Raw genomic sequence first — 26,282 nt, 5'->3', positions numbered from 1 at the left:
TAAGTGAGAAGAAGCATTGATGGAAATAAAGGAAAGGTTCAGGAGTGAAATTAAAATCCTAAGTGAAGGGATATCGTGATACGATTCACTGATGACATTGCTATCCTGAGTGAAAGTGAAGGAGAATTACATGATTTACTGAATGGAATAAACACTCTAATGAGTACAGAATATGGACTGAGAGTAAATCGAAGAAAGACGAAAGTAACGAGATGTAGTGGAATTGAGAACAGCGAGAAACTTAACATCAGGGTTGGTGGTCACTAAGTAGATGAAGTTAGGAAATCCTACTATGTAGGCAGCAAAATAATCAATGACGAACGGAACAAGGAGGACATCAAAAGAAGAGTAGCATTGGCAAAAAGGGCAACCATGCCCAAGAAAAGGCTACGAGAGTCAAACGTAGGCCTGAGAACGTACGTTTAGAGGAGAGCATTCTGTGGTAGCGAAACAAAGAGTGCGGGAAAACCGGAACAGATGAGAATCGAAGCATTTGAGAAGTGGTGCTACAGATGAATACTCAAAATTAGGTGGACTCACAAAGTAAGGAATGAGGAGTTTCTGCGCAGAATCGGAGAGGAAAGGAACATGTGGAAAACACTGATAAGAAGGGACAGGATGATAGGACATCTGTTAAGATATCAGGGAGGGAGCTGCAGAGAGCGAAAACTGTAGAGGAAGACAGGGAGTGCAGTACATTCAGGAGATAATTGAGAATGTAGGTTGCAAGTGCTACTCTGCGAAGAAAAGGTTGTCACAGGAGAGGAATTGGTGGTGGGCCCCATCAAACAAGACACAAGACTGATGACTCTAAAAATGCCTGTTATTTGGCGAAGTTTTAACATGTGGAATCTAATACTATTCTCGACATCCTGTGATAAATCTCACAGAGAAAGCTTTTGACGAGGCGACTTTATCTCTGCTAGGGAAAGGTTTAAATTGTGCACCGATTCGGAAGCTTTTACCAATGAATGATGTCATTAGTTCTGTTGAACAGGCTGTTTTTAGACTACCTCCTGACTTTGCAAAGGAGGCTAGGTGAGAGAGGCATGTAGTATGTTAACTGAGGTCCTTCCACCCAAGAGTAATATCGTAGCAGCTGAAAAGGCTGCTTTCCGTTCACTTAGAGTTATCCGGATAATGTTATATTTCCTGCGGACATGGGCAATGCTAACGTTGTTTTGAGAAAGCAGGATTATATTCAAAAGATGCAGTGTTCACTGTCTGATTCAGTGCATGGCAGGATCGTTACTGACCCCACAAAAAGTCTTGAGAAAAAGGCTAACATTATCCTGATGGAAAGTTCTTTATCGCAGGGGACTGTCAAGAGTCTTCATTCTTATTGTACTGTTCACCCTAGGTTATATACGGCCTCCCTAAGGTCTACAAGTAAGGGGTCATTTTCGTCCGATTGTAACATTGGTGCTCCTAAATAACGTATAGCAAAACACCTTGCTGCGCTGTTGAGCCCTATAGTAGGGCTGCAGTAAGACAACGGCGGATTTCTTACTTCGATCAGAGGGAATGACTCAGATATTCTGATAAGTTTTGATGTAGTCTCTCTCTTCGCACGTGTTCCCCTGTCCGATTCCTTACAGTTGATTCAGGTTAGATTTGGTGCTGAATTAACGAGCCTATTTCGACGGGTGCTGATTTCCACTGAACTTTTATTCAGTGATCAGTACTATGAGCAGATGCATGGAGTTGCGATGGGAAGTCCGTTGTCACCTGTTATTGCCAGTTTGTTCATGGAAGATATCAAAAATGGTTCAAATGGCTCTGAGCACTATGGGACTTAACATCTGTGGTCATCAGTCCCCTAGAACTTAGAACTATTTAAACCTAATTAACCTAAGGACATCACACACATCCATGCCCGAGGCAGGATTCGAACCTGTGACCGTAGCAGTCGCGCGGTTCCGGACTGAGCGCCTTAACCGCGAGACCACAGCGGCCGGCATGGAAGATATCGTGCAACGTGTCTTGGAGTAGGCGGTTTTGAAACCTGCGTGTTTTTATCGGATATGTAGACAGTATCTTTGTTATTTGGCCTCATGACAGTGAGAACTTGAACGATTATTTAGTACACTGAATTCAATCCGCTTCGATATTTTTTTTACGACGGAGGTGGAAAAGGATGGCTTTCTTCCCTTCCTTTATGTGTTGATAACATGGAAGGTGGATGGTACGTTGGAACATGCCCTTTATAGTAAACCTACTCACAGTGACTTGTATCTGCAGGCTGATAATTGAGTACATCTGCCTCAGCGTGGACGGGTACTTCATACTTTGGTTTACAGGGTCGGGACCGATGGACTTTGTGGTGTTTTCCCTTGAACCCCACAAATCAACCAACCCAACCGTATACAGGGTCGATGTCATGTTGGACCCTGAGAGCTTGCCAGCTGAGTTACTCATCCCGAAGTTACCCACCGTCAGAATGGTTACAGTGAAAGACAGGTCAGACATGCATTGCCAAGTCGACCGTCTGTGCACCGGGTGAGTAACAATAATACCGAGGTCGCACCAAAATCTACGGCCCTTCTGCCTTTCGGAGGGAGCATTTTGCGGAAATATGATGTGAAGTGCTTTTCTCGACCACCATCTAAGATCAGGGTCCTTTTAGGTTCCATAAAGGATGCTCTTGGTTTGCCTAAGGCGTGTGTCTACCGTATTCCCTGAAGTAGGGGCATACCCTATGTTGGTCGACTATCAGGACCGGGGAGGACCGATGTACTGAGCATAAGCGTCACACACTCTTACAACAGCCGAGCAAATCCGCCATTGCAAAAGTGGTTCAAATGGCTCTAAGCATTATGGGATTTAACATCTGAGGTCATCAGTCCCTTAGACTTAGAACTACTCAAACCTAACTAACCCAAGGACATCACACAACATCCATGCCCGAGGCAGGATTCGAACCTGCGACCGTAGCAGCAGCACGGTTCCGGACTGAAGCACCTAGAACCGCTCGGCCACAGCGACAGGCCCGCCATTGCAGAACATCGTCTTGGCACTGCTCATCCTATGGAATACAACAACACAGAGATTCTGGCATGCACTTCCAGCTATTAAGATAGCGCTATTAAGGAATCTGTTGAAATCAAATTAGCAAATAACTTCACAAATAGAGAGAGCGCTTTTTGTTTGAATTCTGCGTGGAAGCTTGCTCTCTCCTTGTCAATAAACAGCGGCATAGAGTTTATGCTACATCACCCGTGGATTATTAACTTCAATGTCGATAACTTCTGACGTCGGTCATCTACGGTTTGTGATGATACTAGTGTTCACAGTGTATGCTAGTGTGTGTGTGTGTGTGTGTGTGTGTGTGTGCGTGTGTGTGTGTGTGTGTAATTGTGTGTGCTGGATTCCCATGAGTTATGTGACCCCCTGGAATGCTGTTCAAGAATGGAGAGGCAATAGGTCGAACGATCAGACTATCAAATTTGTAGTGAGGGTGCGTGGAATGAACAGGAGAATGCTCCCGTTGTCATAAAAAGTGACCACCCACACAGTGAGTCCAGGTGTTGGTCGAGTGCGTCTGGGCCGCAGACAGACTGGTTGCGGGCGCTTAACTGGCCTCCTTCTAACCAGCACACGGCCGTCACTGATACCGAATCAGAACCGGATTTCATCCCAAAGCAGAACAAATTCCACTTTGCCCTTCAATGAGATCTCGCCTGACAGCAGTGAAGAGCGAATGGCGGTGGTTTGGGGTCAGTAGAATGATCGTTACAGTGCGTCTGTCTCGGAGCTGTCCTTGAATTAACCGATTTGTAACAGTACGTTGTGTCACTGAGGGCCAACTGCTACTCAAATTGCTGCCATACACCGAACATGATGATCTCCCTCTCGGTAGACTCTTGTGGACGTCCGGAGCCCGGTCTTGCGACCGTAGGTTCTCATGACTACCACTGCCAGGAATCATGTACAGTGGCTAGATTCCTGCCAAGTTTTCTGCAGTACCACAGAAATAACGTGTAGTTTGTCGTAGGTCCATCGTATGACCTCGTTCTAACTCAGTGAGGTGTTGATAATGCCGGCCGTAGTGGTCGAGCCGTTCTAGGCGCTTCAATCTTGAACAGCGCGACCGCTACGGTCGCAGGTTCGAATCCTGCCTCGGGCGTGTATGTGTGTGATGTCATTAGGTTAGTTAGCTTTAAGTAGTTCTAAGTTCTAGGGGACTGATGAACTCAGATGTTAAGTCCCATAGTGCTCAGAGCCATTTGAACCATTTGTTGATAATGGCGTCCTTGTCGTCTTAAAGGCATTCTTGACTAACATCAACTCACCATGACCAATCTCAAAGGTATGTAACGGTCGCGACTGTTGCTGCACGTATTTGAGGCAAATCTGATTTGCATCCTCATGAGGGCACTAGTAGCGCAACTCTTGTAAGATGTTGAATCATAGCTACCAACTTTCGTTTACCTCGTCCAATACGTTCTTGATGTGGTTCTATTTTCCGTCATTGTGTTACGTATTGTTTTAAGATATGTCGGCTTTTTTTCTCGTTCCGTTGCGAAGGATTTATGAAAGTGTGCCCTGTGTTGTTACCTTATAGATGTTTTCGAGTCAGATATCGTTAGATACTTATTCTTCAGGCATTACATACTTCATTCTGTATACCACACAAACACTCAAACACACCGAACACACTTTTCAGTTTAATAACATAAACTGAAAAGCTAATACCTCGTTGTGCAGACATTTAAAATTAGGTTTGCCTTTGACGTGATGACAATGCGCTGCAGACAACCACTAATCAATGAAGCTGTCATCAAATTCTTCACTGCCAGAAAACCACCAACCAATTTACACGCATGCGACAGCATGCTCTACCCAATATTCGCCGAAATGCCGCGCATGAAAACAGCATTCTTGGGGGGCTCGTATTCGGGTTGTGTCGGTGATAGAAGGTAGGGACAAGTGCTCTGAATAGCCCTTAGTCTAGGAACCCGACAGAAGGATCGTCTTACTATAACTATCCTACGGTTAATGGCCAAAGTTTGAAAATTACACGCTTCATCCAGCTCAGGCAAATCGAGCAAGTCTGTCGATTTTACATTACATGTGGCCTATGTTGCACCTTAAGCTTGTGGAGCCTGTTCCTGAGAAAATCCGAAAAATATCGTTATGCAAGACTATGCAAGGCAAATGGCTGTAATTTTTGCGATAAATTCCTAAGATCGCAATCTCGAACAACCTTGAAAATTTTCATCATATCTTTGTCCGTTTTCGAAATACAGAGGTTCAAAGTTACCCTACTTGTACACATAAAATACGCACATAATATCCTTTGTTAGCCAAGAATGTAATTTTAGGAAGGAACTTAGCACTCAGAAGTATGCTGAAAAGAGTCTTTGTTATCATCTGAGGGGTTTTGAAAACTCCATGTTTTAGTTCAAATGGTTCAAATGGCTCCGAGTACTATGGGACTTAACATCTGAGGTCATCAGTCCCCTAGAACTTAGAACTACTTAAACCTAACTAACCTAAGGACATCACACACATCCATGCCCGAGGCAGGATTCAAACCTGCGACCTTAGCAGTCGCGCGGTTCCGATCTGAAGCGCCTAGAACCGCTCGGACACCGTGGCCGGCCCCATGTTTTAGTACTGAAGCACATGAAAAATTTTTGTGCACATAAAATCCGGTCTCAGATGTATAATCAGTTTTGGGTTATTTCAATTACACTTAATCAAAAATGGAAATATTACTGACCGATAAAGTTCTTTTCATATGACTGAGAAGCCCTGTTGTAGGAGGGAAAAGAGGGCAGCCAGCAGAAAAATATTCCTACTGGGACATAAAAAGGGTTAATGCCCTTCTGTTTAAAAGACACAAGTGGGGTACCAGCTGCCTCATTCTATCTTTCTCAGTACCTTTAAAAATTCCCCAAAAATTTTGGTACGGGAATATGTTCGGGTTTTTTGTGTTTGGAGGGAGAAGGAGGCAGTGGCAGTCGAAAAGATAAGGAAAAGATAGTAGCAGTGGTTTGGTACAGAAAGAGCGAATGAGACAATGAGAGTGTTACAGAAAGAGAGGGACACAGTGGCAGAGGAATAGAGCTGACAGTGGCAGAACAATGCTAGAAAAGAGTGAGGAAACAATGCTAGCTGAACAGGAATGGGCGAAAGTGGAAATGGGTGGCAGCCAGTGATAATGAGAGACAGAGTGTGTGAGAATGACGAGAAAGTAAGTTACTGACGGGAAGAATAGACAGCAAATATGGGAAGGAATAAATGAGATAGTAGCAGCAAGAGAGAGCAAGAGAGATACAGTTGCAAAGAGACAATAATCGTAGACCAGCACGAAGGAGACAGCTGGAATGGACGAGAATGGCGAGTGCAGGGGAGGGGTATGAGCGACTCACAGCGATTGACCGGTTTGTGTGAGCGAGTTGCAGTTAGAGGAGTTTGGGGGAGTGAGAAGTGAGTTGTACGCTAAAAAATGAGCGTGAATACGTTTTCAATTCAAAATTTTTGTGAAAATTTTTAAAGGTGCTGAGAGCGACACACTACTGGTCATTAAAACTGCTACACCACGAAGATGACCTGCTGCAGACGCGAAATTTAACCGACAGGAAGAAGATGCTGTGATATGCAAATGATTTGCTTTTCAGAGCATTCACACAAGGTTGGCGCCTGTGGCGACACCTACAACGTGCTGACATGAGGAAAGTTTCCAACCGATTTCTCACACACAAACAGCAGTTGACCGGCGTTGCCTGGTGAAGCGTTGTTGTGATGCCTCGTGAAAGGAGGAGGAATGCGTACCATCACGTCTCCGACTTTGATAAAGGTCAGATTGTAGCCTATCGCGATTGCGGTTTATCGCACCGCGTTGGTCGAGATCCAATGACTGTTAGCAGCATATGGAATCGGTGGGTTCAGGAGGGTAATACGGAACGCAGTGCTGGATCCCAACGGCCCCGTATCACTAGCAGCCGAGATGACAGGTATCTTATCCGGGTGGCTGTAACGGATAAGCAGCCACGTCTCGATTCCTGAGTCAACAGATGGGGACGTTTCAAAGACAACAACCATCTGCACGAACAGTGCGACGACGTTTGCAGCAGCATGAACAATCAGCTCGGAGACTGTGGCTGCGGTTACCCTTGACGCTGTATCATAGACAGGAGCGCTGGCGATGGTGTACTCAACGACGAACCTGGGTGGACGAATGGCAAAACATTTTTTCGGATGAATCCAGATTCTGTTTACAGCATCATGATGGTCGCATCCCTGTTTGGCGACATCGCGGTGACCGCACATTGGAAGCGTGTATTCGTGATCGCCATACTGGCGTGATGGTATGGGGTGCCAATGGTTACACGTCTCGGTCACCTCTTGTTTGCATTGACGGCACTTTGAACAGTGGACGTTACATTTCAGATGTGTTACGACCTGTGGCTCTACCCTTCATTCGATCCCTGCGAAACCCTACATTTCAGCAGGATAATGCAGGGACGCATGTTGCAGGTCCTGTACGGGCCTTTCTGGATACAGAAAATGTTCGACTGCTGCCCTGGCCAGAAAATTCTCCAGATCTCTCACCAATTGAAAACATTTTTGTCAATGGTGGCCAAGCAACTGGCTCGTCACAATACGCCAGTCACTACTCTTGATAAACTGTGGTATCGCGTTGAAGCTGCATGGGCAGCTGTACCTGTACATGCCATCCAAGCTCTGTTTGACTCAATGTATAGGCGTAGCTAGGCCGTTATCACGGCCATAGGTGGTTTTTCTGGGTACTGATTTCTCAGGATCTATGCACTCAAATTGCGTGAAAATATAATCACATTTCAGTTCTAGTATAATATATTTGTCCAATGAGTACCCTTTTATCATCTGCATTTCTTCTTGGTGTAGCAATTTTAATGGCCAGTAGTGTAGAATGTGACATCCGGTACCCCACTTTTTAGTTACAGTCTTTTAAAACAGGGACATATTAAACTTTTCTGTACTCCGACAGGAGATATTTCCATTAGTGAATCTATCATAAACCTAGTTACTGTCACGAAACAAGATCTGGCAAGACGGATTCCTGTCGGTCTCGGTTTTTAGGCTTTGTGAGCAGGAGCAGGCGGCTGCTCGCCGCTGCCCTGTCCACAGCTTCTGCTGCCCAGACTGGAGGTCAGTGTCCGTTGTCGGCCTGGCCGCTGTCCAGGGAGGGGGTGGGACGGCGGAAACCTGTTAGCGCTGCACAGGCCGGTCGCTGCAAAACGGGGAAATAACTCCTGCAGGCCGCCGGACAATGGGCCGTTTCGCCGAAGAGCTGCTGTTCAGCGCGCTACCGTGACGATGCGGCTCCAGACACACACACCGCCCGTCTGCTGGGGCAGGGCTTCATGACGGCGTTCGTCCGCTCCCGACACTATAAAAGCCTACTGCCGGCACTCGGCGCACTAGTCGAGCGCATCCGGTTCTGCAGACTACCAGGGTATCACGAATCGCACGATGAACAAGTTTCTGGTGAGTCTCTCTTATGACCGCTGGAAAACAAATTTTGGCACCGTTTTTCATGAAGTAGACACTGCTCAGACTAGTATAGCTGACCGCTTTATTAGCATACCAAATATTGCGTAGCTACAATGTCACTTGCTCTTGAACGTCATTGAGAATTTAGTTCCTTGTACATTAAAGCTCTTCTGTCACGCAGTCACATTTAGAGGTAAAATGCTGTGTTGCGTAAATCTCTCTGATGGCCCCCAGTATGGGCTGCGTGAGCCTCAAGAATGTAGGGACAGTAGACTACGATTGTCCATTTATTTTAGGCTGGGCAAAGTCTTCTCCAATTTTGGCACAAATTATGAATGGCAATATCTACATTGAAGCTGTACCATTAAATAATGTCAGTACTTTTTACGGTCAGTGGCAACTTCTATTTCAGAATCGTACCATTACCAGAAATCTAAAGAAGAGTTCAATCGGTTCCGTCCCGTTTGATCTTCGTGGTTCCCAGATAGCAGAGTATCAAAAAAAAAAAAAAAAAAAAAAAAAAAAAAAAAAAAAAAAAAAAAAAAAGGCTCTAAGCACTATGGGACTTAACATCCGAGGTCATTAGTCCCCTAGACTTAGAACTACGTAAATCTGACTAACAGCGCGGTTCCGGACTGAATCGCCGAGAACCACTCGGTCACAGTGGCCACCAGCAGAGTATGTACACGGTCTAGTCACGTTAGTGTGACCGCGTGGCCGCTACGGTCGCAGGTTCGAATCCTGCCTCGGGCATGGATGTGTGTGACGTCCTTAGGTTAGTTAGGTTTAAGTAGTTCTAAGTTCTAGGGGACTGATGACCTTAGAAGTTAAGTCCCATAGTGCTCAGAGCCATTTGTACCATTTTGAACCACGTTAGTGTGACCACCAGTGAAAAACGTGAATAGCCACCTTTTGCATCGCGGATGGTTACAGGAAGAGTGTCTGCGAGGTTCTAGAAGGCACCGACAGGGATGTGAAACCACGGCCAGCTGCGCTAGGTTTCTCGGTTGTGAGGGCACATGGCGCGAACAACTCGATCGAGATGGTGCAACATATTTTCGATTGGTTTTAAAGACGGAAGCCTGGAACTCGTCGAACCACGTACGTACACTGCATGGAGGTGTGGCTAATGTCCCCAAGTATAGATGTACACTTGTGTTCAACCATTGTGCCTTGCAGAATGACGAGGTCGCCCATGGAATGCCACGAAAACATTTTCCAGACCATAACGCTCATTCCCATGGCCGGGATTTTTCTGACGGTTGGTGCACCGTGTACATGACGAAGGTCATCTGTCCAGTGGACAATAAAACATGACTTCTAGTTGCAGTTCAAAAATGGTTCAAATGGCTCTGAGCACTATGGGAATTAACTTCTGAGGTCATCAGTCCCTTAGAACTTAGAACTACTTAAACCTAACCAACCTAAGGACATCACACACATCCATGCCCGAGGCAGGATTCGAACCTGCGGCCGTAGCGGTCACGCGGTTCCAGACTGACGCACCTAGAACCGCACGGCCACACCAGCCGGTTCTAGTTGCAGTACTGGCACGTAAATTTCGGCTTAACATCTGAGGTCATCAGTCCCCTAGAATTTAGAACCACTTAAACCTAACTATGGACAACACACACATCCATGTCCGAGGCAGGATTCGAACCTGCGACCGTAGCGGTTGCATGGGTATATGAACCAGGCGCCTGCTTGGGAAACGCACACGCCGCAACGTTCGCTGGACGGTCATTGACCCACCGGAGTGGCCGAGCGGTTCTAGGCGCTACAGTCTGGATCCGCGAGACCGCTACGGTCGCAGGTTCGAGTCCTGCTTCGGGCATGTATGTGTGTGATGTCCTTAGGTTAGTTAGGTTTAAGTAGTTCTAAGTTCTAGGTGACTGATGACCTGAAGTTAAGTCCCATAGTGCTCAGAACCATTTGAACCATTTGAACGGTCGTTGAGGAGGCATTATTGCTGTCCCCTTGGTTCAAATCAGAGCGGTCAGTTGCTCAACTATTACACGCCTATTCGCCCGTATACATCTTCGCAGCTGTCGTTCACCCCGATCATCTATAGTTGGTAGTGCACCATAGTTGCTTCGACGCCGGTTTTGCAGAGCGCCATTTTACCATCGAAAGCATTCTTAAACCATGGCGGCACTTGAGCAGTTTACATACTTAGCCTTTTCGGAAATGCTTCCACCCTTGGCCGGAAAGCCACTGATCATGTCTTGTTGAACGTCAAATAACTCGCTGCTTTTTCCGCATTACAACAGCGTCTGTGCTGTTTTCCGCGTCCCCGCTCACATACTTTATATATACCCCACTTATAATGCTCTACCTATTGATTTTGAGTGATCATTGCACACCTGAAGTCAAACATAGCCGGTGGTCACATTAACGTGACTGCACCGCGGAGTGGAAGTCATGCTTCGCTTTCTGAACTACATAAATATATTCTCATACCCTTCTCTGGGTTCATTACCGGCTCCATAAATTACTTACTGAACATCGGTCTTTGACATTTTGAGCTGATTAAGTAGCCCAGCACTTTTCTTTGGAAGTATATCTACTGTCAGTTATAGGCAAAACTACGGAATGTAGCTTAAGAATAAGGTGTCGACAGTATATCAGCTACGAAATTGACCAGTTATCGAAACTGGCTTCGATTGTAGACTAGGACCTATTTTAGATATAGAATAATGAGGAACTCAACCCAAATGTATAGTCGCAAGGCCTTATTTTAAAATACGTGCGAATCTCAATAGTCATGACTAAAGAAGGAAACTGAACAAATACTTTTATACACAGCGCATCAACCACATGCTTTGTCGTCATATTGCAAGACATTCGCCAGTCTTTCCATTATGATTCCTTCGAATGAGTGAGTGAAGGATATCTGCTCCCCGCATTGGGTGACTTCCGTTTTCATATCACCCTAAATAAAGTCTGGTAAACTACAAAATACACGATCGTGTGATAACTACATTCAAATAAACACTTTACGCTTCCATTTTCAAGTGGTGCAGAAGATTTCTAACGTCTACACAAGATCACGAAAGGCAGGAGGGTAGTACTGTATTTAATAATCAGTGCACGTTAACACGTTCACGCCGGCGCTGAGAATTATGTTTCTCGATCCGGGGTGACACACGTGTTCAACCTCTCCCTCATCTGGCGGAGATGCTTTCCCTGCTTCCCGCTGCGGGCGATGGTAGTGTTCGCACGTATTCGGCTACTATTTTAATATACGGACCTTTTATTTTGAAAATGGCCTGTGTCCATTATTTTAAAGCAACAAGGCATCACATAAAATAATTTTACACTTATTGTCTGACATCTCAATTGTTCAGAAACCTCTCTCGCTGAAGGGCCACAAAATATACTATTCACTGATATTATATGTCCCTGGCTGTTAGGTAAACACATCATGCCTACATGTATTACTGGTAGCATAATACTGGAAGAGTCGATCGTGAGCTACCGGTTGAACACGCCGGCTTGAATCGTTAAAGAAGAGCATAGTTAGCATTTACACGTGCGAGTGGCATGCATACATTCTATTAACAAGATAATTTTAATTGGAAGTGTAATGTGTACTGCCCTGGAAATCAGAAGGAGACAATGTCCACTAGAGCAAAGCTAGTTCTTATCACGTTGGAAAGGAGAAAGTAGGCTGCAAAAAGTAAAAGGTAAAAAGGTGGCAACCATAGACATTTCCCTGAAATACTGCTTCAAACAATTAAGGAATTTCCAGTCGTCAAATATGCATTCTGATTGCTATGAAAATAATTACTGTCACTAGGGAAACACCAAATTCCTAGTTTTCTCACTATTCTACCATGAACTGGTTAATCTACTGATTTTCCTAGAACACTTCAAATTCTTAAATTTAAATAAATGGCAATATTTTAGTTTTGAATGTGAAAACATGCGTAACCTTAACAGAAAAGTCAGCCACGTCACTTAATGCACTGATCCATTGTTCTGTAAATTTGTAGGATGACCTTTAATGTTTAATCTAAAATGTAACGATCGTAAGACAAACATATTTGGAAAAACTGGCCCCCTTAATAACATAGGCATTTCCTTATCGTTATTTGCCCATAGTAGACATTGCAACGTACGTGTCATAGCTCTAGAAAACTTGTCATTGTCTACACAGAAAGTGAGAAAAAATTAGAACTACATGCAGTTCCCAATGGCTGATTTTATTGACATTAGTGAAGCTACACTGAAAAATATCAGAGCAAATGAGGTATGGGATACCTCTGATACTGGACATTTTCCAGTTCTTTATAACTGTGAAGAATATAGGTACGTAGCCCCATTACAACCAAAGCAATATTTAGGTGTCTTTCGAATTTATCTTTCAGCGATAGGGAGCCACAACTCTTCTTACCACAATGTCATCAGCGCGTAGACTGCTCTCTACACTAAGCGTTTACACAACACTCAAACTATGCAGAGATGAGCCTTGAATACGTGCAGACCTAGAAGACGCCTGAAATTATTCTTCTTTATCAGTTAATGAAGCGATAGTAATTTACTCTCTACTTCAGCAGAGATCATGGTAAACTTCTGACAATACATGTAGACACACTGGGAATATCTAATACACGTTAGCAACGGCGTTATTCAGAACTTAGAGGAACGAACACTGGACGAATGTGTTTCAATGAGTGATACCAGTTATTTGGCTGTTAGAGTCTTGATTACCAAGTACGACTTCACACGCAGCTGTTAAGGTGGAGTCAGTGACCGGCGGTGACTCCCTGGCAGATGGGAGTTTTTCGCACAGTGTTTGCACAGCTGCCGGCGCTGGTGGGGAAGGCGTGACCGTGTCCAGAGGCCGGTTTGGGCAACGCCTTCGTGAGACCGGTCACGGCCGCCGGGAGGCGTCTCCGGGAAGACGCCGTGTCCCGTATTTATTACACCGGACCTCTATATAAGAGCCACCACCGCTCTACGCTCTGCAGGTCTGAAGACAAATCGAACAGAATGAACAAGTTCTTGGTGAGTAGTTGCGCTGAGCGGAAATTCCATTTTGGGATTACATATATGTCCGCATTTGTTACCAGTTTCTGGTAGTTGTTGTGCCACATTGTCAGGGGTTGTGGTTGTTCCCGGAGTAGCCAAATTATATGACACATCTGTGCCTCTGTGGAAATGCTCGCCACTGAGACCTCTATCCGTAACACTCTTCAGTGATTCACAATTGTACCGTGTGGTGGAATCATATTTAGCAAGTTCGATCAATGCTGACACAAAAATTTTTCTCTTGCGGTGTATCGGCAACGTGGGAGAAGTAGGCAGTGGTATTGTCTAGGTCATCGGATTTGGCAACAATTTCGAGAGTAAAATTGTAAACTCCGCAATGTCTCATGGACTGAGAACATCTGAGACCGCTGATGTCACCGTCTGTTGGACTGGAACGTTAAGCTGGGAGATTACCGCAAGTTTTAAGCTTCTCCCTTCGTTTTCATTAACGGTGTGGAAGAGACCCTACACAGTTAAATATCCGAGCAGAATATTAGTGTCAGTTGCAGAAGTTCTAGGTTGCAGCGGACAATTATCGTACTTCACATATAATCTTATTACAGAACTTTTATCAGGTCACAAAAGCGCCTATCGTAAAGAATGTAGAAGATATGTTTTGCGAAGGGGGCGTTTTATGATTTCAGACATATAATTTCTGCAGATTCTTATACGATACTTGATTTACTGAAGTATTATCTTAGTCATTAGCGAATAATACTTTTGCTGAGAGCCTCTATGGATTTAACTTTTCTAATTTCTTATTTACCATAGTGCAAATCTCCACTTTGGAAATCTCCCTGTCTTTCAATTAATTTCCGTTCCGTAGTTCGTGTGCTTTCAGACAGACTTTTTTCACTTCTAGAAGCATGTGGTACACTGTCACACTTCTAGCTTTAACTAAAAACCTCTTTATATGTGCCTATGTTCCCTCTCTTCTAGATATTCCGAACGTCGTCGTTAAGACAGTCAGTAATGGATAGAACTCTGGAATCTTTGACTACTTTGATGCTTTCAGACACTATATGTATAGAGTGGTCAGAATGAGTATGGGAAGCATGTAAGGATGTTACAGGCTAGGATGTGTTGAAAATAGCTGTTAAGAAAAATTAGATACATTTGTGACGTTTCCGAGTTAATTATCATTGTAATTAGCCAATCAGGCCGTTGCGTACGCCATTTCAGCAGCCGAACTAGAGACGTTGCCACCAAACGTGTTCGTTTGGTTTCCTGAAACCGAACAAGAGAGCGATACAAATATTGTACATGGATCGGTAGTAAGGATCGAGTTCGAACGAAAGGATTAGCACTCTCGTGCGCCATCATCTACGCGACGGGAAAAAACTAACATTAATCGTGTCTCACGGGCAACTTGAATTAGCGCGCTACGGCCCCATTGGCTAAATTCAGTGTTAATTAACTAGGATAGGAAACAACGCAATGTGTCAAACATTTTCTTAACAACCTGCAACGTCTTAAAAGCTTTCCACACTGCTTCTGTCCACACTATACACTAATCAGCCAGATAATTATGACCATCTATGTAATAGCCAGTGTGGCCACCTTTGCGCGGATAACAGCGGCGATGAGTCGTGGTATGTAAGCAATGAGGTCGCTGGAGGGACTTGGAACTACATTTACACATACGAGTCACCTGAATGCAGTAAATTCCTGGAAGGGGGTGATGAGTTCTGACGCCACGCTCAGTCACATTCCAGATGTGTTCGATCGGGTTCTGATCTGGCGATTCGGGAGACCCTCACATCAGTTGGAACTGGCCACTGCGTTACTCGAACCACTCCATCACACTCCGAGCGTTATGACATGGCGCATTATCTTACTGAATAATGCCACTGCAACTGGGAAACATGATCGTCATGAAGGGGTGTACGTGATCTGCAACCAGTTAGGGTACTCCTTGGGCTTCATGGTGCCTTGCACCAGCTCCATTGGATCCATGGGTGCCCACGCGAATGTTCCACAGAGCATGATGGAGTCACCGTCAGCTTGACTCCGTCCCGCAGTAGAGGTCTCAAGGAGTTCTTCCCCTGGAAGACGACGGATTTTCCCCCTCCAGCAGCTTGTTGGAGAAGGAATCGGGATCCATCAGACCATAAAATGCTCTGTCACAACATCAACGTCCAGTGCGAATGGTCATTTGTCCATGTCAGTCGCAGTAGCCGATGTAGTGCTGTTAACATTGGCACATGCATCAGTCACCGACTGTGGAGGCCCATCGTTAGGAGTGTTCAGACACACCTGTACTCTGCCCACCATTAAAGTCTGATATTGGATCCGCCACAATTCGCCGTCTGTCCTGTTTTACCAGTCTGTCCAGTCTACGACGTCCATCTGTAATCAAGGGTGACGCCCAACCCCTTTACGTCTGGATGTGGTTTCACCTTGGTTTCGCCACTTGTTGAAGACACTCACCACCGCACTCTTCAAACACCGGATAAGTCATGAAGTTTTCGAAATGCTCGTTCGAGCCTCCAGCCCATCTCAGTCTGCCCTCGGTCAAACTTGATAGATAGCACACCTTCCCCATTCTACACACGGGCAGCACGCTCACTGATACTACAGGCATCGAGCGTGTGTCTGAATAGTAGTCATTCCCGCCAGGTGACGCTGCTGTTGCCTGGATGGGTTCATATCAATAGTAGGTCCGGGTTATAATGTTCTGGCAGATCAGCATATAGAGTGTCCCAAAAAAGCACCGACAACATTCAGGGCAGATCAGCATATAGAGTGTCCCAAAAAAAGCAGCGACAACCTTCAGGGACATCTTCCTTACATCAAAACAAGAAAAAAATGTCTAGCAAACAAGGGTTCTAAAATGCATACCTTAAGAGGTACGAGCACTTGTTCATCTTCGATACTATGAAACAGATCTCTTCATCTGCTATGACTTCGCTTACCGAATTTGGGCGGAGGTGGTGTGGACCAAAAGAACAAAATGTCGAGTTAACATGGGATCTCGGTCACGTAAACTGACATAATGCCGGAAAAGCAGTGTGCTGACCACATGCCCCTCCACATCCGCATGCAGTGACGCCTGTGGACTAAGGATGACACGTCAGCCGGTCGGTGCCGCTGGACCTTTATGGCCTGTTCGGGCGGAGTTTAGAGTTTAGTTTTAAACATGGGGCCTACAAATGCATACTTTAAGAGCTGTGAGCACTTGTTCATGTTCGCTATGTGAAACACACCTCCTCTAAGGTATGCAGTTGAGCCCATGTTGACTATTTTTTCGTGTTTTTGTCGAAGGTCAAACGGTTTAAACGGCTCTGAGCACTATGGGACTTAACTTCTGAGGTCATCAGTCCCCTAGAACGTAGAACTACTTAAACCTAACTAACCTAAGGACATCACACACATCTATGACCGAGACAGGATTCGAACCTGCGACCGTAGCGGTCGCTCGGCTCCAAACTGTAGCGCTTAGAACCGCAAGGCCACTCCGACCGTCGATTGTCCCTGTCCCTAAAGCATGTCGGTGTTTCTTTCCGAGCACACTATATACACTATTTACCACAGCAAACTGCATGACTTTCAATAAGAAAAGTGTGTCTGCCAGCGGAAATTGATATTTTAGAAGCGAATAAGGAACTTGCTGGGCCTATCCCCTTCCTTACGGAGCATTTGACTGTATTACAGACGCAACACTAGGCGGAAGATCGCTTCAGAGTGCCTGCCGCTACCTCTCAGAAGCATAACCAATACATATGGATGCCTAGCGTCACTGGAAACGGTCTGTGAATAATTTGTCTCTAGCAAACCTTGTTCCCCATAACATGACCGATCAGCCCCAGACATTTAATGCAAAAACTTTGAAACACCTTATATATTTTTTTTAGTGGCATTGTCCCCAGTTTGTACTTAATTTCTAAGAATAAAAATTATTACTCACTTCATCCCTTGTCTTCCCTAGACGCCAAGTCCCATACTCCTTTTTAGATGATGAAGCGGTTCTGTTATACACAGTATCCCACAGCAATATTGTTTTAATAATTAATTGTGTCAACCCCTTAGGAAGAGCCTTAACTTTATTGTATTTCATCATCGTTCAGTGTATTTTAATTTCTTTTTTTAATCGTTATTAGTCCTTACATTTATATTCCTCGGACGTTTAAAGAGAATTACGTTGAACTGCTGTTATGTCTCCTGTTATACAACCGTTCTGACGCTATGCCAAATGTCTTGCGTAGGATTTTGTGGATCAGAATGAACTTGAGCATTTCACTGGCTTTCGATGTACTGTTACAACGATCTGAACGGCTCACTAGATCGTTCCTTTTTCTTAGTCAGCTATTTCTTTCAGAATGTCATACTTAGTATAGGTTCTCTGCTGTGCATTTTGATGTTATAATGCTCTCTTCAGACGACTTTACGTTCGGCCGTTCAGTCGACTTTGTGTTCGGTTAATAGTGGTTACACAAATGCTTCTGTGCAGTTTCCACCCTAACGACTTTCTTTCATGAAAATGATTTTAATCTTTATGTATTAAACTTCATGTTACAATATACAACGCGTATCAACTATCGTACCATCTTTTCATCAATCTGACAGTTTTTCTCGCAAGTAAAACTGGCCGATCCTGCGATGTTTCAAGAAAAACGAATTCCTCTCATTTTCCATACCGTAATTGAATGTTTGTGGCTCATTTGCGCTTATATCGAGTAGGTAGCGCGCTGGTGAAGACACTGGTTACTAATTTGGTGGAGGGGGGCAGAAATCCTCGATTGGTCAACCAGATGAGAGGCGAATGATTGGATGGTTCCTTCTGAACGTTTGTCCAATCTGAACTTGTCGACCGTCTTTAATAATGCCGTCGGCGGTGAGACTTCAAGCACCAATCTTTCGTTTCGTGTTCATAACGATTTTATCAAATTTTATACGATTTTCAGATAGTGTGGACCTCCAAAAGTCTGAGTGGGAATCATTTCCCTGTTATCTGTTCACCTATCTAATGCGTAAAAAACCTATTTTAGTTCATATACAATGACAGAAAGAAATCGCAAGGCGGTATTACCAATCAGGTGCCGGCCGCTGTGGCCGAGTGGTTCCAGGCCCTTCAGTCGGGAATCGCACTGCTGCTACGATCGCAGGTTCGAATCCTGCCTCGAGCATCGATGTGTGTAATGTCCGTAGGTTAGTTAGGCTTAAGCAGTTCTGGGTCTAGGGGACTGATGACCTCAGATGTCAAGTCTCACAGTGCTTAGAGCCATTTGAATCATTTGAAACAATCAGGTGACTGAGTTTGAACCAGGTCGTGTAATCTGGTTACGTGAAGATGGATGTTACTTTCGTAATATTGCAGAAAAACTTGGATGTAATGTACCCAATGTACATGATTGCTGGCAGCGGTGGTCACGGGAAGGGATGGTAGACTGAAACTGGCTTCCAGATGACCACTTGGCACTACCGAGAGGGAAGAAAATCATGTTCAGCGTATAGCTGTGGCGCATCATTCTGCGTCTTCCACAGCAATTCGAACAGCAGTTGGCACCACTGAGACGAAACGAACTTTTATAAATCGGTTACTTCAAGGAGAGCTCCGAGCCAGGCGCCCTGTAGCGTGCGTTCCTCTGACCATAAACCACCATCATACTGGACTTCAGTTGTGTAAGCGAGAGCCGATTGGAGGGCGGGGTGGAGGTCTGTTGTGTTTTCTGACGAAAGCTGGTTCTGCTACGGTGCTAGTGGTACCCATGTGTTGGATAGAAGTAGGCCAGTTGAGGCCTGCAATTAACCTGTTTGCATGCTAAAGACACTAAATTTACACCTGGAGTAATTGTCTAGGATGCGGTTTTGTATGTCAGCAGGAGCACTCTCGTGGCTATCTCACGCACGCAAACTGCAAATTTATACGTCAGTCTGGTGATTAGAGCTGTTACGCTGACTCTCATGAACAGCTCACCAGGGGGTTCTTTCCAACAGGATAACGCTCCGCCATATATATCTGTTGTTACCCAAGATGCTCTACTGTGTGTCGACATGTTGCCTTCGCCTGCTCGATCACCAGATCCGTCTCCCGTCGAGCACATGTGTTACATCGGCGGGCGACGACTCCAGCGCCATCCATAAACAACATTACCCGTCCCTGTAACGACCGACCAAGTGCAGCAGGCATGGAACTCCATCCACAGACTGACATCTGGCACCTGTACGACAGAATACATGAACGTTTGCATGCTTGCATTAATATTGTTGATGTACCAGCATTTCGTATTTGCAGTGGCTTGTTTTGCGCTTACATTAATCCGTGATCTGATAATATTAAATCACTTAAACATGTTACCTAGACAAACACATTCCCGAAATTTCAATCCTCTTTGGCGTTCCATTTTTTTCTGTTAGTGTGTTTTTCTTTTCACTTCCACAATTTCCTTGTTTTATTCAACCTCCGAACCTTCCCCCTTTTGGCAGTCTTCTTATGATACATCAGTAGTTCGAGACGGCATGTGGAATAAAAGTACGTGTGTTTTCCAGAGACACTAGAACTTTTCTTTTCCAGAGACGCTAGAACATTCCAAGGAATGTCTTTTGAAGATTTCAGTCCATAGAGCAAACTTTCTGAATGAGAATATGTTACTAGCATATGGCGTAATTTCTGATGGTTATTACTCTTTGTATGTGTAATAAACATTGAGGTCACTGGGATATGAATAATCATACATTTTAACAAGAGCCGATGTAGCGTGTAACGAACGGCTTATGCTAAACGAAACAGTCACACACACACACACAAAGAACGACGGTATTGAGGCACTGTTTCTTACCATTTTGCTGTATGTGTACCGAGTGCCATAACATCGGTTCTGGTATTACCTTATCTGTTACACACTACAGCAGCCTGAGCTATATCTCTTACGTTTACTTCTTCTTGCTTACATAAAACCCGTCAATTTATAAGGAGAATCTACGATTATATTTGATCAGCGTTCTTTATAACGGCTAATGAGGTTGAAAATGTTTAGAAGGGAAGTGTCATTAGGATAAAAACATGCAGCCTTTGCGGGGAACGTATTTTGTCTCAAACACTGACAAGGAACGGTTTTCTTACGCCCCTGTATACACATGCCACTGGAGTTATTATATGAAAATGCGGGTTTTCTCTTCGAACTTCATTTATTTCATCTCACTGGGTGACCAGCTAAGAGGCTGCGTTGTCCTGACCCAACATTTCAACGTGTTTCCTACTCGTCATCTTCTTTGCCTGAATATTGCAAGTAGTAAACTTGTCAAGAAATTTTACTTCAAAATGATGTTTTCAATAGGCTGATAGTACGAGGAAATTACATACTTTTATCGAGGTGGACTTTCACACTAATACCCCTAAAATATACCCTTTACCACAGTTTTTGCTATAGTTCCGATGACCTGTTACAGCCAGTATACTCCAGATTCAGACCTAAAAACTCATCACAGCAACTGTGCGCGTCGTCAACAGTTGCTGCGACTAGTTTTCAGGTCTGAATCTGGAGTATACTGGCTGTAACAGGTCATCGGAACTATAGTAAAAATCATGACCTAAACTGCGTTATTCAGTTAATTAGAACATACAGACCACTTTGGTGTCTGCACGACAACGTAAAGCTGTTCTTCGTTTAACTTTCCGGTTTTTGATTCTTTCTGCTGTCATCATGTAAGCTACTGTGATATAATTTCTTGCTCTGATCCTTATTATGAAGGGTGTTTCGGAATTCCTGTTGTAGGTTTCTAGGGACTGTTCAGAGGATTTAGTAGATAATATTTTGATAAGAATCCAATATCCGGAATTACATCGTATCCGTATAAAATACGTTTGAAGACCGATTTAGCACATTGGAGTCGCATTCGGGAGGACGACGGTTCCATCCCGCGTCCGGAAATCTTGCTTTAGGTTTTCCGTGATTTCCCTAAATCGCTCAAGGCAAATGCCGGGATGGTTCCTTCGAAAGGACACTGCCGACTTCCTTCCCTAATCCTATGAGACTGATGACCTCGCAGTTTGGTCTCCTCACCCAAATAACCCAACCCAACCCCTAAGTTAGAAGATCGGAACACGTTCAAAATTCCCGCTTCATGGTACGCACACAAACTGAGAAATATGCCGCCATCGTCAGTATCTGTAGTAATTATCATAGCACATACCATTTTCGTCCGGTTACAACAGCTGTGAGCCACTGGTACGAGGGTTGACTGCGGCGATCCACGGAAGCACCGCACCCTCGACTTCGAAGAGGACGTGCTTCGTCATGTAGATGGGAACAAACGACCCGTATTCTAATCGTCGCCCATACCATGGGCTCCTGTAGAGCACGCAGATTACAGCTCATTGTCTCTCTTTTGTGCGTATCGTGTACCGGCAGATTTGGAAGTGATCCGTTCTTCAAAATTATTTTACATCCGAAATATACAATTCAGGACGTGGGTCCTTATCAAAATTTTGTCTACCTTGTTCCTTTCACATCCTCTAGAAGCCAGTAACAGTAACCTTCAGACTCCTTATATATTACTGTAGATAATTTTTCAAGCAATCGATAAATGTGGTCTTCCCAAAAGTTGCAAAATTCTTCTTCTCCTTCAGTTTGAGGAGTAGGCTTATGGCCTGATCCGTCATCACAAAGGCACCTGTGTCTTTTCTTTACGCCTATAGTTGATTAGAAGTCTAACTACTCTTCCTGCCCTCATTCTTTCAATATGCTTCTTCCATTTTCATGCAAAATATATTTATTTATAACCTCATTTGAGAACGCTTCATTTGATCTCTGACAGCACATCCGTTTACTTTCCTTAAAAATTTCATTTCACCTGAATGTATCCTTCTTAGTTATTTCTTAACTTCCGTATATGAGAATAAGTGCTGAAATTATTTTGTGGAAATTTGTCTGTGTGTCTTGCCTGATTTTATTGTCTAATATTCTGCGTGTATTGGTGTATTGCCACATATCACTCGAAACTTGTTGATCTTCTACGTAACTTACCTATATTACAGCCTAATAACCGAAGTGAGATACCTTACTCACCTGATTTTTCCATTTAGCACATTTTATAACGAACTGGGTATTTTCCTTTATACGCCATGTCTCTGCTCTGCTTTCATGTCATTTTCCCTCTTTTGTAAAATCATCTGGCCACCAGAAAAAAAAAAAAAAAAAAAAAAAAAAAGTAAAATAAAATAAAATAAAACCAGTGTCGTAATATATGTGTTAAATAAAGTAGGTGAGAGACTGCAACCTAGTCGTACTCCCCTGTTAATTGATACAGGCCTTATTCTCTCTTTGCCTCTATTGATTGCTATTTTGTTATTTAAATACAACTTTTTATCACCTGTATTAAATGTTTAGGATAACCTCGACTTTCCATTATATTTCGCAGCATATACCTATTTACGCTATCGAAGGTTTTTCTATAGCCTATAAATGCAGTCATTACGTTCGCGTCTCTTTCCAATTTTCTGTCGTAATGTTGTCACTGCATGATCGTCTTTTCTAAGACGATTTTGTTCCTCCAGTAAGAGGGTGTCAACTATTCTTTCCTGTCTAGTATTAATTATTTGTGCTTATAATTTAGAGTCAGGGATCAAAAGACTAATTCCTTAGTAATTTTCACAAGCATTTCTAGTTCATTTCTTTATGGAGCGATATTAGTTCCGCCGCTCCCCTGGAATCAGGTATCATCTTCCATTTCCAAAATTCATTTATTAAATTGAACAACCTCAATTCCAACATTAATCCTCCACATTCCGTAAGTTCTTCATTAATATTATCGGATTCTGCTGTTTTGTTTTCTTTATCTGCTTGGATGCTTCTTGCAAAACTGTCGCATTAAACTGGGAAGCGAGGAAAGAGGAACAAGAATACAACTATGGTACAGAAGGAAAGCACCAATCAAGAATACAATTACGTACTAATTTTAAATTATTATCTACTAGCATCTTCTCCATTTACAACATTGCCTTTGTTTTGCAAGAAATTTTACTTATATAGTGAAGGCAATATATTTCCCTTTCACTCACACGGAAGTTTACTGCATGCGCTTAACGAAGCAATTCGTGGAAACAGTAAACAGAACAAGCCAGATTAGAATGTCATACAGGATGGTCCTCTTAAACATTTCAGCGCAAATAACTCTAGAACAACAGTCGACATTAAAAAACGACTTTCACGGGTATGAATATAAGTCAGGGGCTCATAGAAGTAAATATTCTGAGACGTTCTAAAAACGTAAGCAGATATTATATTCAAAGCAAACTCTTTTTTATTTTATTTTACTTTTTTAAAGTGGGCACCCCGTGTTATTTCGTACGCAATCATCAACATGACATTTCAAAAAAAAAAAAAGAAAGAAAGAAAGGAAGAAAATCGGCATTGGTTGCATCACAATACTTCATTTGCATCTGGAGAAATTGCAAAGTGAAGTTGACTCTTGAAATAAACGAAACTCGCCGCTATTGCACATCTCGAGATGCATGCATGAACTCCACACTGCTGTGTGATTGACATACTACGGTGCAACAAACGTTTTACTTATTGGTAATAACACTGTTGTGAAGTGTACTGGAAACAATACGGATGTCCAGACACACGTCTACGTAAAAGTAACATTTAACCCTTTTTTAGATCCTTGGTCAACCATTAATCGTGTTTACTGTGGCCGGTAATATGTCCATTCTAGTACGAACGAGTAATCCCTTTCCTTATTTTTCATTGTGGTGACTGAACATCTGTATAGTGTCCAGTACACTTAATACCAGTGCACCGAGCGAGGTGGCGCAGTGGTTAGCACACTGGACTCGCATTCGGGAGGACGACGGTTCAATCCCGTCTCCGGCCATACTGATTTAGGTTTTCCGTGATTTCCCTAAATCGCTTCAGGCAAATGCCGAGATGGATCCTTTGAAAGGGCACGACCGGTTTCCTTCCCCATCCTTCCCTAACCCGAGCCTGCGCTCCGTCTCTAATGACCTCGTTGTCGACGGGACGTTAAACACTAATCTCCTACTCATACTTAATACCAGTGCAAACACCAATAAGCACAGAATTTGTTGCATAGTAGAACGTCAATCACATTGAGATTACGAGCAACGCTGACATCTCATGCTGCACAACAGCGGCGCGTTTCGTTTATTTCAAGCGTCGTCTTCACTTTGCAATTTAGCGAGATGTAGTTGACGTATTGCAATGCAAGCAAAATCATTCTTTTGGTGATTTTTCGTGTTATTGATAGTGTAAGAAATGATATGGGGTGTCTGTTAAAAACATTAATTGGCGTTGAAAATAATATTTGATTACATGTTAGCATGTCTCATAGCCTTTACTTTCTTGACCCTCTGCCATAGATTCATACCTGTCGACGTCGGTTTTCGATTTCTGTAGTTGTTCCAAAGATATTAGCGCCGAAACGTTTAAGTGGGCAGCCCTCTACATCAGATTATTATAAATTGATGTTAATGTGTTCAATATGCTGCAATGATTTGTCCATCAACTTCATATCTTGGCGCCACACAGGTGATGTTCGCCATGGTGCTGGTGGTGGCGCTGTGTGTGTCACCACTGTGGGCCAGTGCTGAGGCAGACCACCATGGTGGCGGCCACCAAGGGGGCTACCACCAAGGGGGCTCCCACCAAGGGGGCTACCACCAGGGACAGCACCACGGTGGGGGAAGCAGCCACCACGACTCTCACCACGGCGGCGGCGGCGGCCATGACTCGCACCACGGCCACCACGGCTGAAGCGCCGAGGCCGGCGGGTCCCCAGCTGGCTTCCACCGCTCCAGTTCCACACATAACAAATAAAATCCACATGTAGCTCCTAGTAAAATATTTTATGGAAAAAATCTAAATTATAGAGTGTCTTAAGACGTGACTGTCATCTGTATGAAATGCTCAATAAAATATAGTTTCTCGTGTGGTGACATCTTGTTTCAATTTCGTACTCGTCAAAGACTACCATATTTTCAATGTTAATATTTTAAGACTGTTTATATGTTCGTAAATGTTATGAATGAGGGGGAAGTATGGGCTTCAAGGAATAAGGGTGACCCGGCTGAGTCACGCAATTTGACTCTTAGTCTGATCACGAAGTGTGGCCATTAATAGCACGCGTTGATCACGTATGATGACGTGGGGATCAATGAACTATACTTGACGGGATGTATTTGGAACATGTTAGGTGATTAGAAAGTTAGTAGACACGAATACAATTAAATACTTAGCTTTAATCCAGCATCAGCGGTTAACATCGATCTTGACTTTGTACAATAATATTTACAAGTGCAGTTATACAATGAAGTGTGAATACTTCTTTACAATTCTGATTGCTTCACACATATAGATCAATTGTCAATGCATAAACTGTATGTGGCGCCTGGCTAGGTCGTATCTACTGACTTAGCTGAAGGCTATGCTATCTAGCGTTTCTGCAAATGAGATCTCTGAAGCTATATCAAGTGAACCTATTAAAGTCGGCTGTAGAACTGGCCAGAGCGCTATCTTGTCTCGTTAAGACCAACCGAGTGGCGGCGCTCGGTCTGCTAGCGTAGACAGTGGCGACTCGCGGGTCCTATGTGTACCGACGAACCGCGGCCGAATTGAAACCTACAACCTAGCCAGTGTAGCGACTTGCGGTGACAACACAGTAAGCAGTAGATGAATTTTGCTATTTGGGCAGCAAAATGACTGAGGATGGTCGAAGTAGAGAGGATATAAAATGTAGACTGGCTATGACAAGGAAAGCGTTCCTGAAAAAGAGAAATTTGTTAACATCGAGTATAGATTTAA

At 43.9% G+C, this 26,282-nt stretch overlaps 1 protein-coding gene across 2 annotated transcripts; it reads left to right on the top strand.

Moving 5' to 3' along the window:
• Positions 1–8,326: 8,326 nt before the first annotated feature.
• LOC124613047 (glycine-rich protein HC1-like) lies at positions 8,327–25,417 on the top strand. 2 transcript variants are annotated; one of them, XM_047141621.1, is made up of 2 exons: positions 8,327–8,478; positions 25,011–25,417. In XM_047141621.1, exons 1-2 carry the CDS (start codon positions 8,464–8,466, stop codon positions 25,233–25,235), a joined length of 240 nt encoding a protein of 79 aa, XP_046997577.1. In that variant the 5' UTR covers positions 8,327–8,463; the 3' UTR covers positions 25,236–25,417. The 2 variants fall into 2 exon arrangements, with proteins under 2 accessions (XP_046997577.1, XP_046997578.1); XM_047141622.1 differs by lacking the exon at positions 8,327–8,478 and adding an exon at positions 13,348–13,494.
• The last annotated feature ends 865 nt before the right edge of the window (positions 25,418–26,282 follow it).

Source organism: Schistocerca americana, chromosome 4 (assembly GCF_021461395.2).
Source record: "Schistocerca americana isolate TAMUIC-IGC-003095 chromosome 4, iqSchAmer2.1, whole genome shotgun sequence".
Lineage (NCBI taxonomy): Eukaryota > Metazoa > Arthropoda > Insecta > Orthoptera > Acrididae > Schistocerca > Schistocerca americana.
This window is presented reverse-complemented; position numbering and strand designations above follow the sequence as displayed.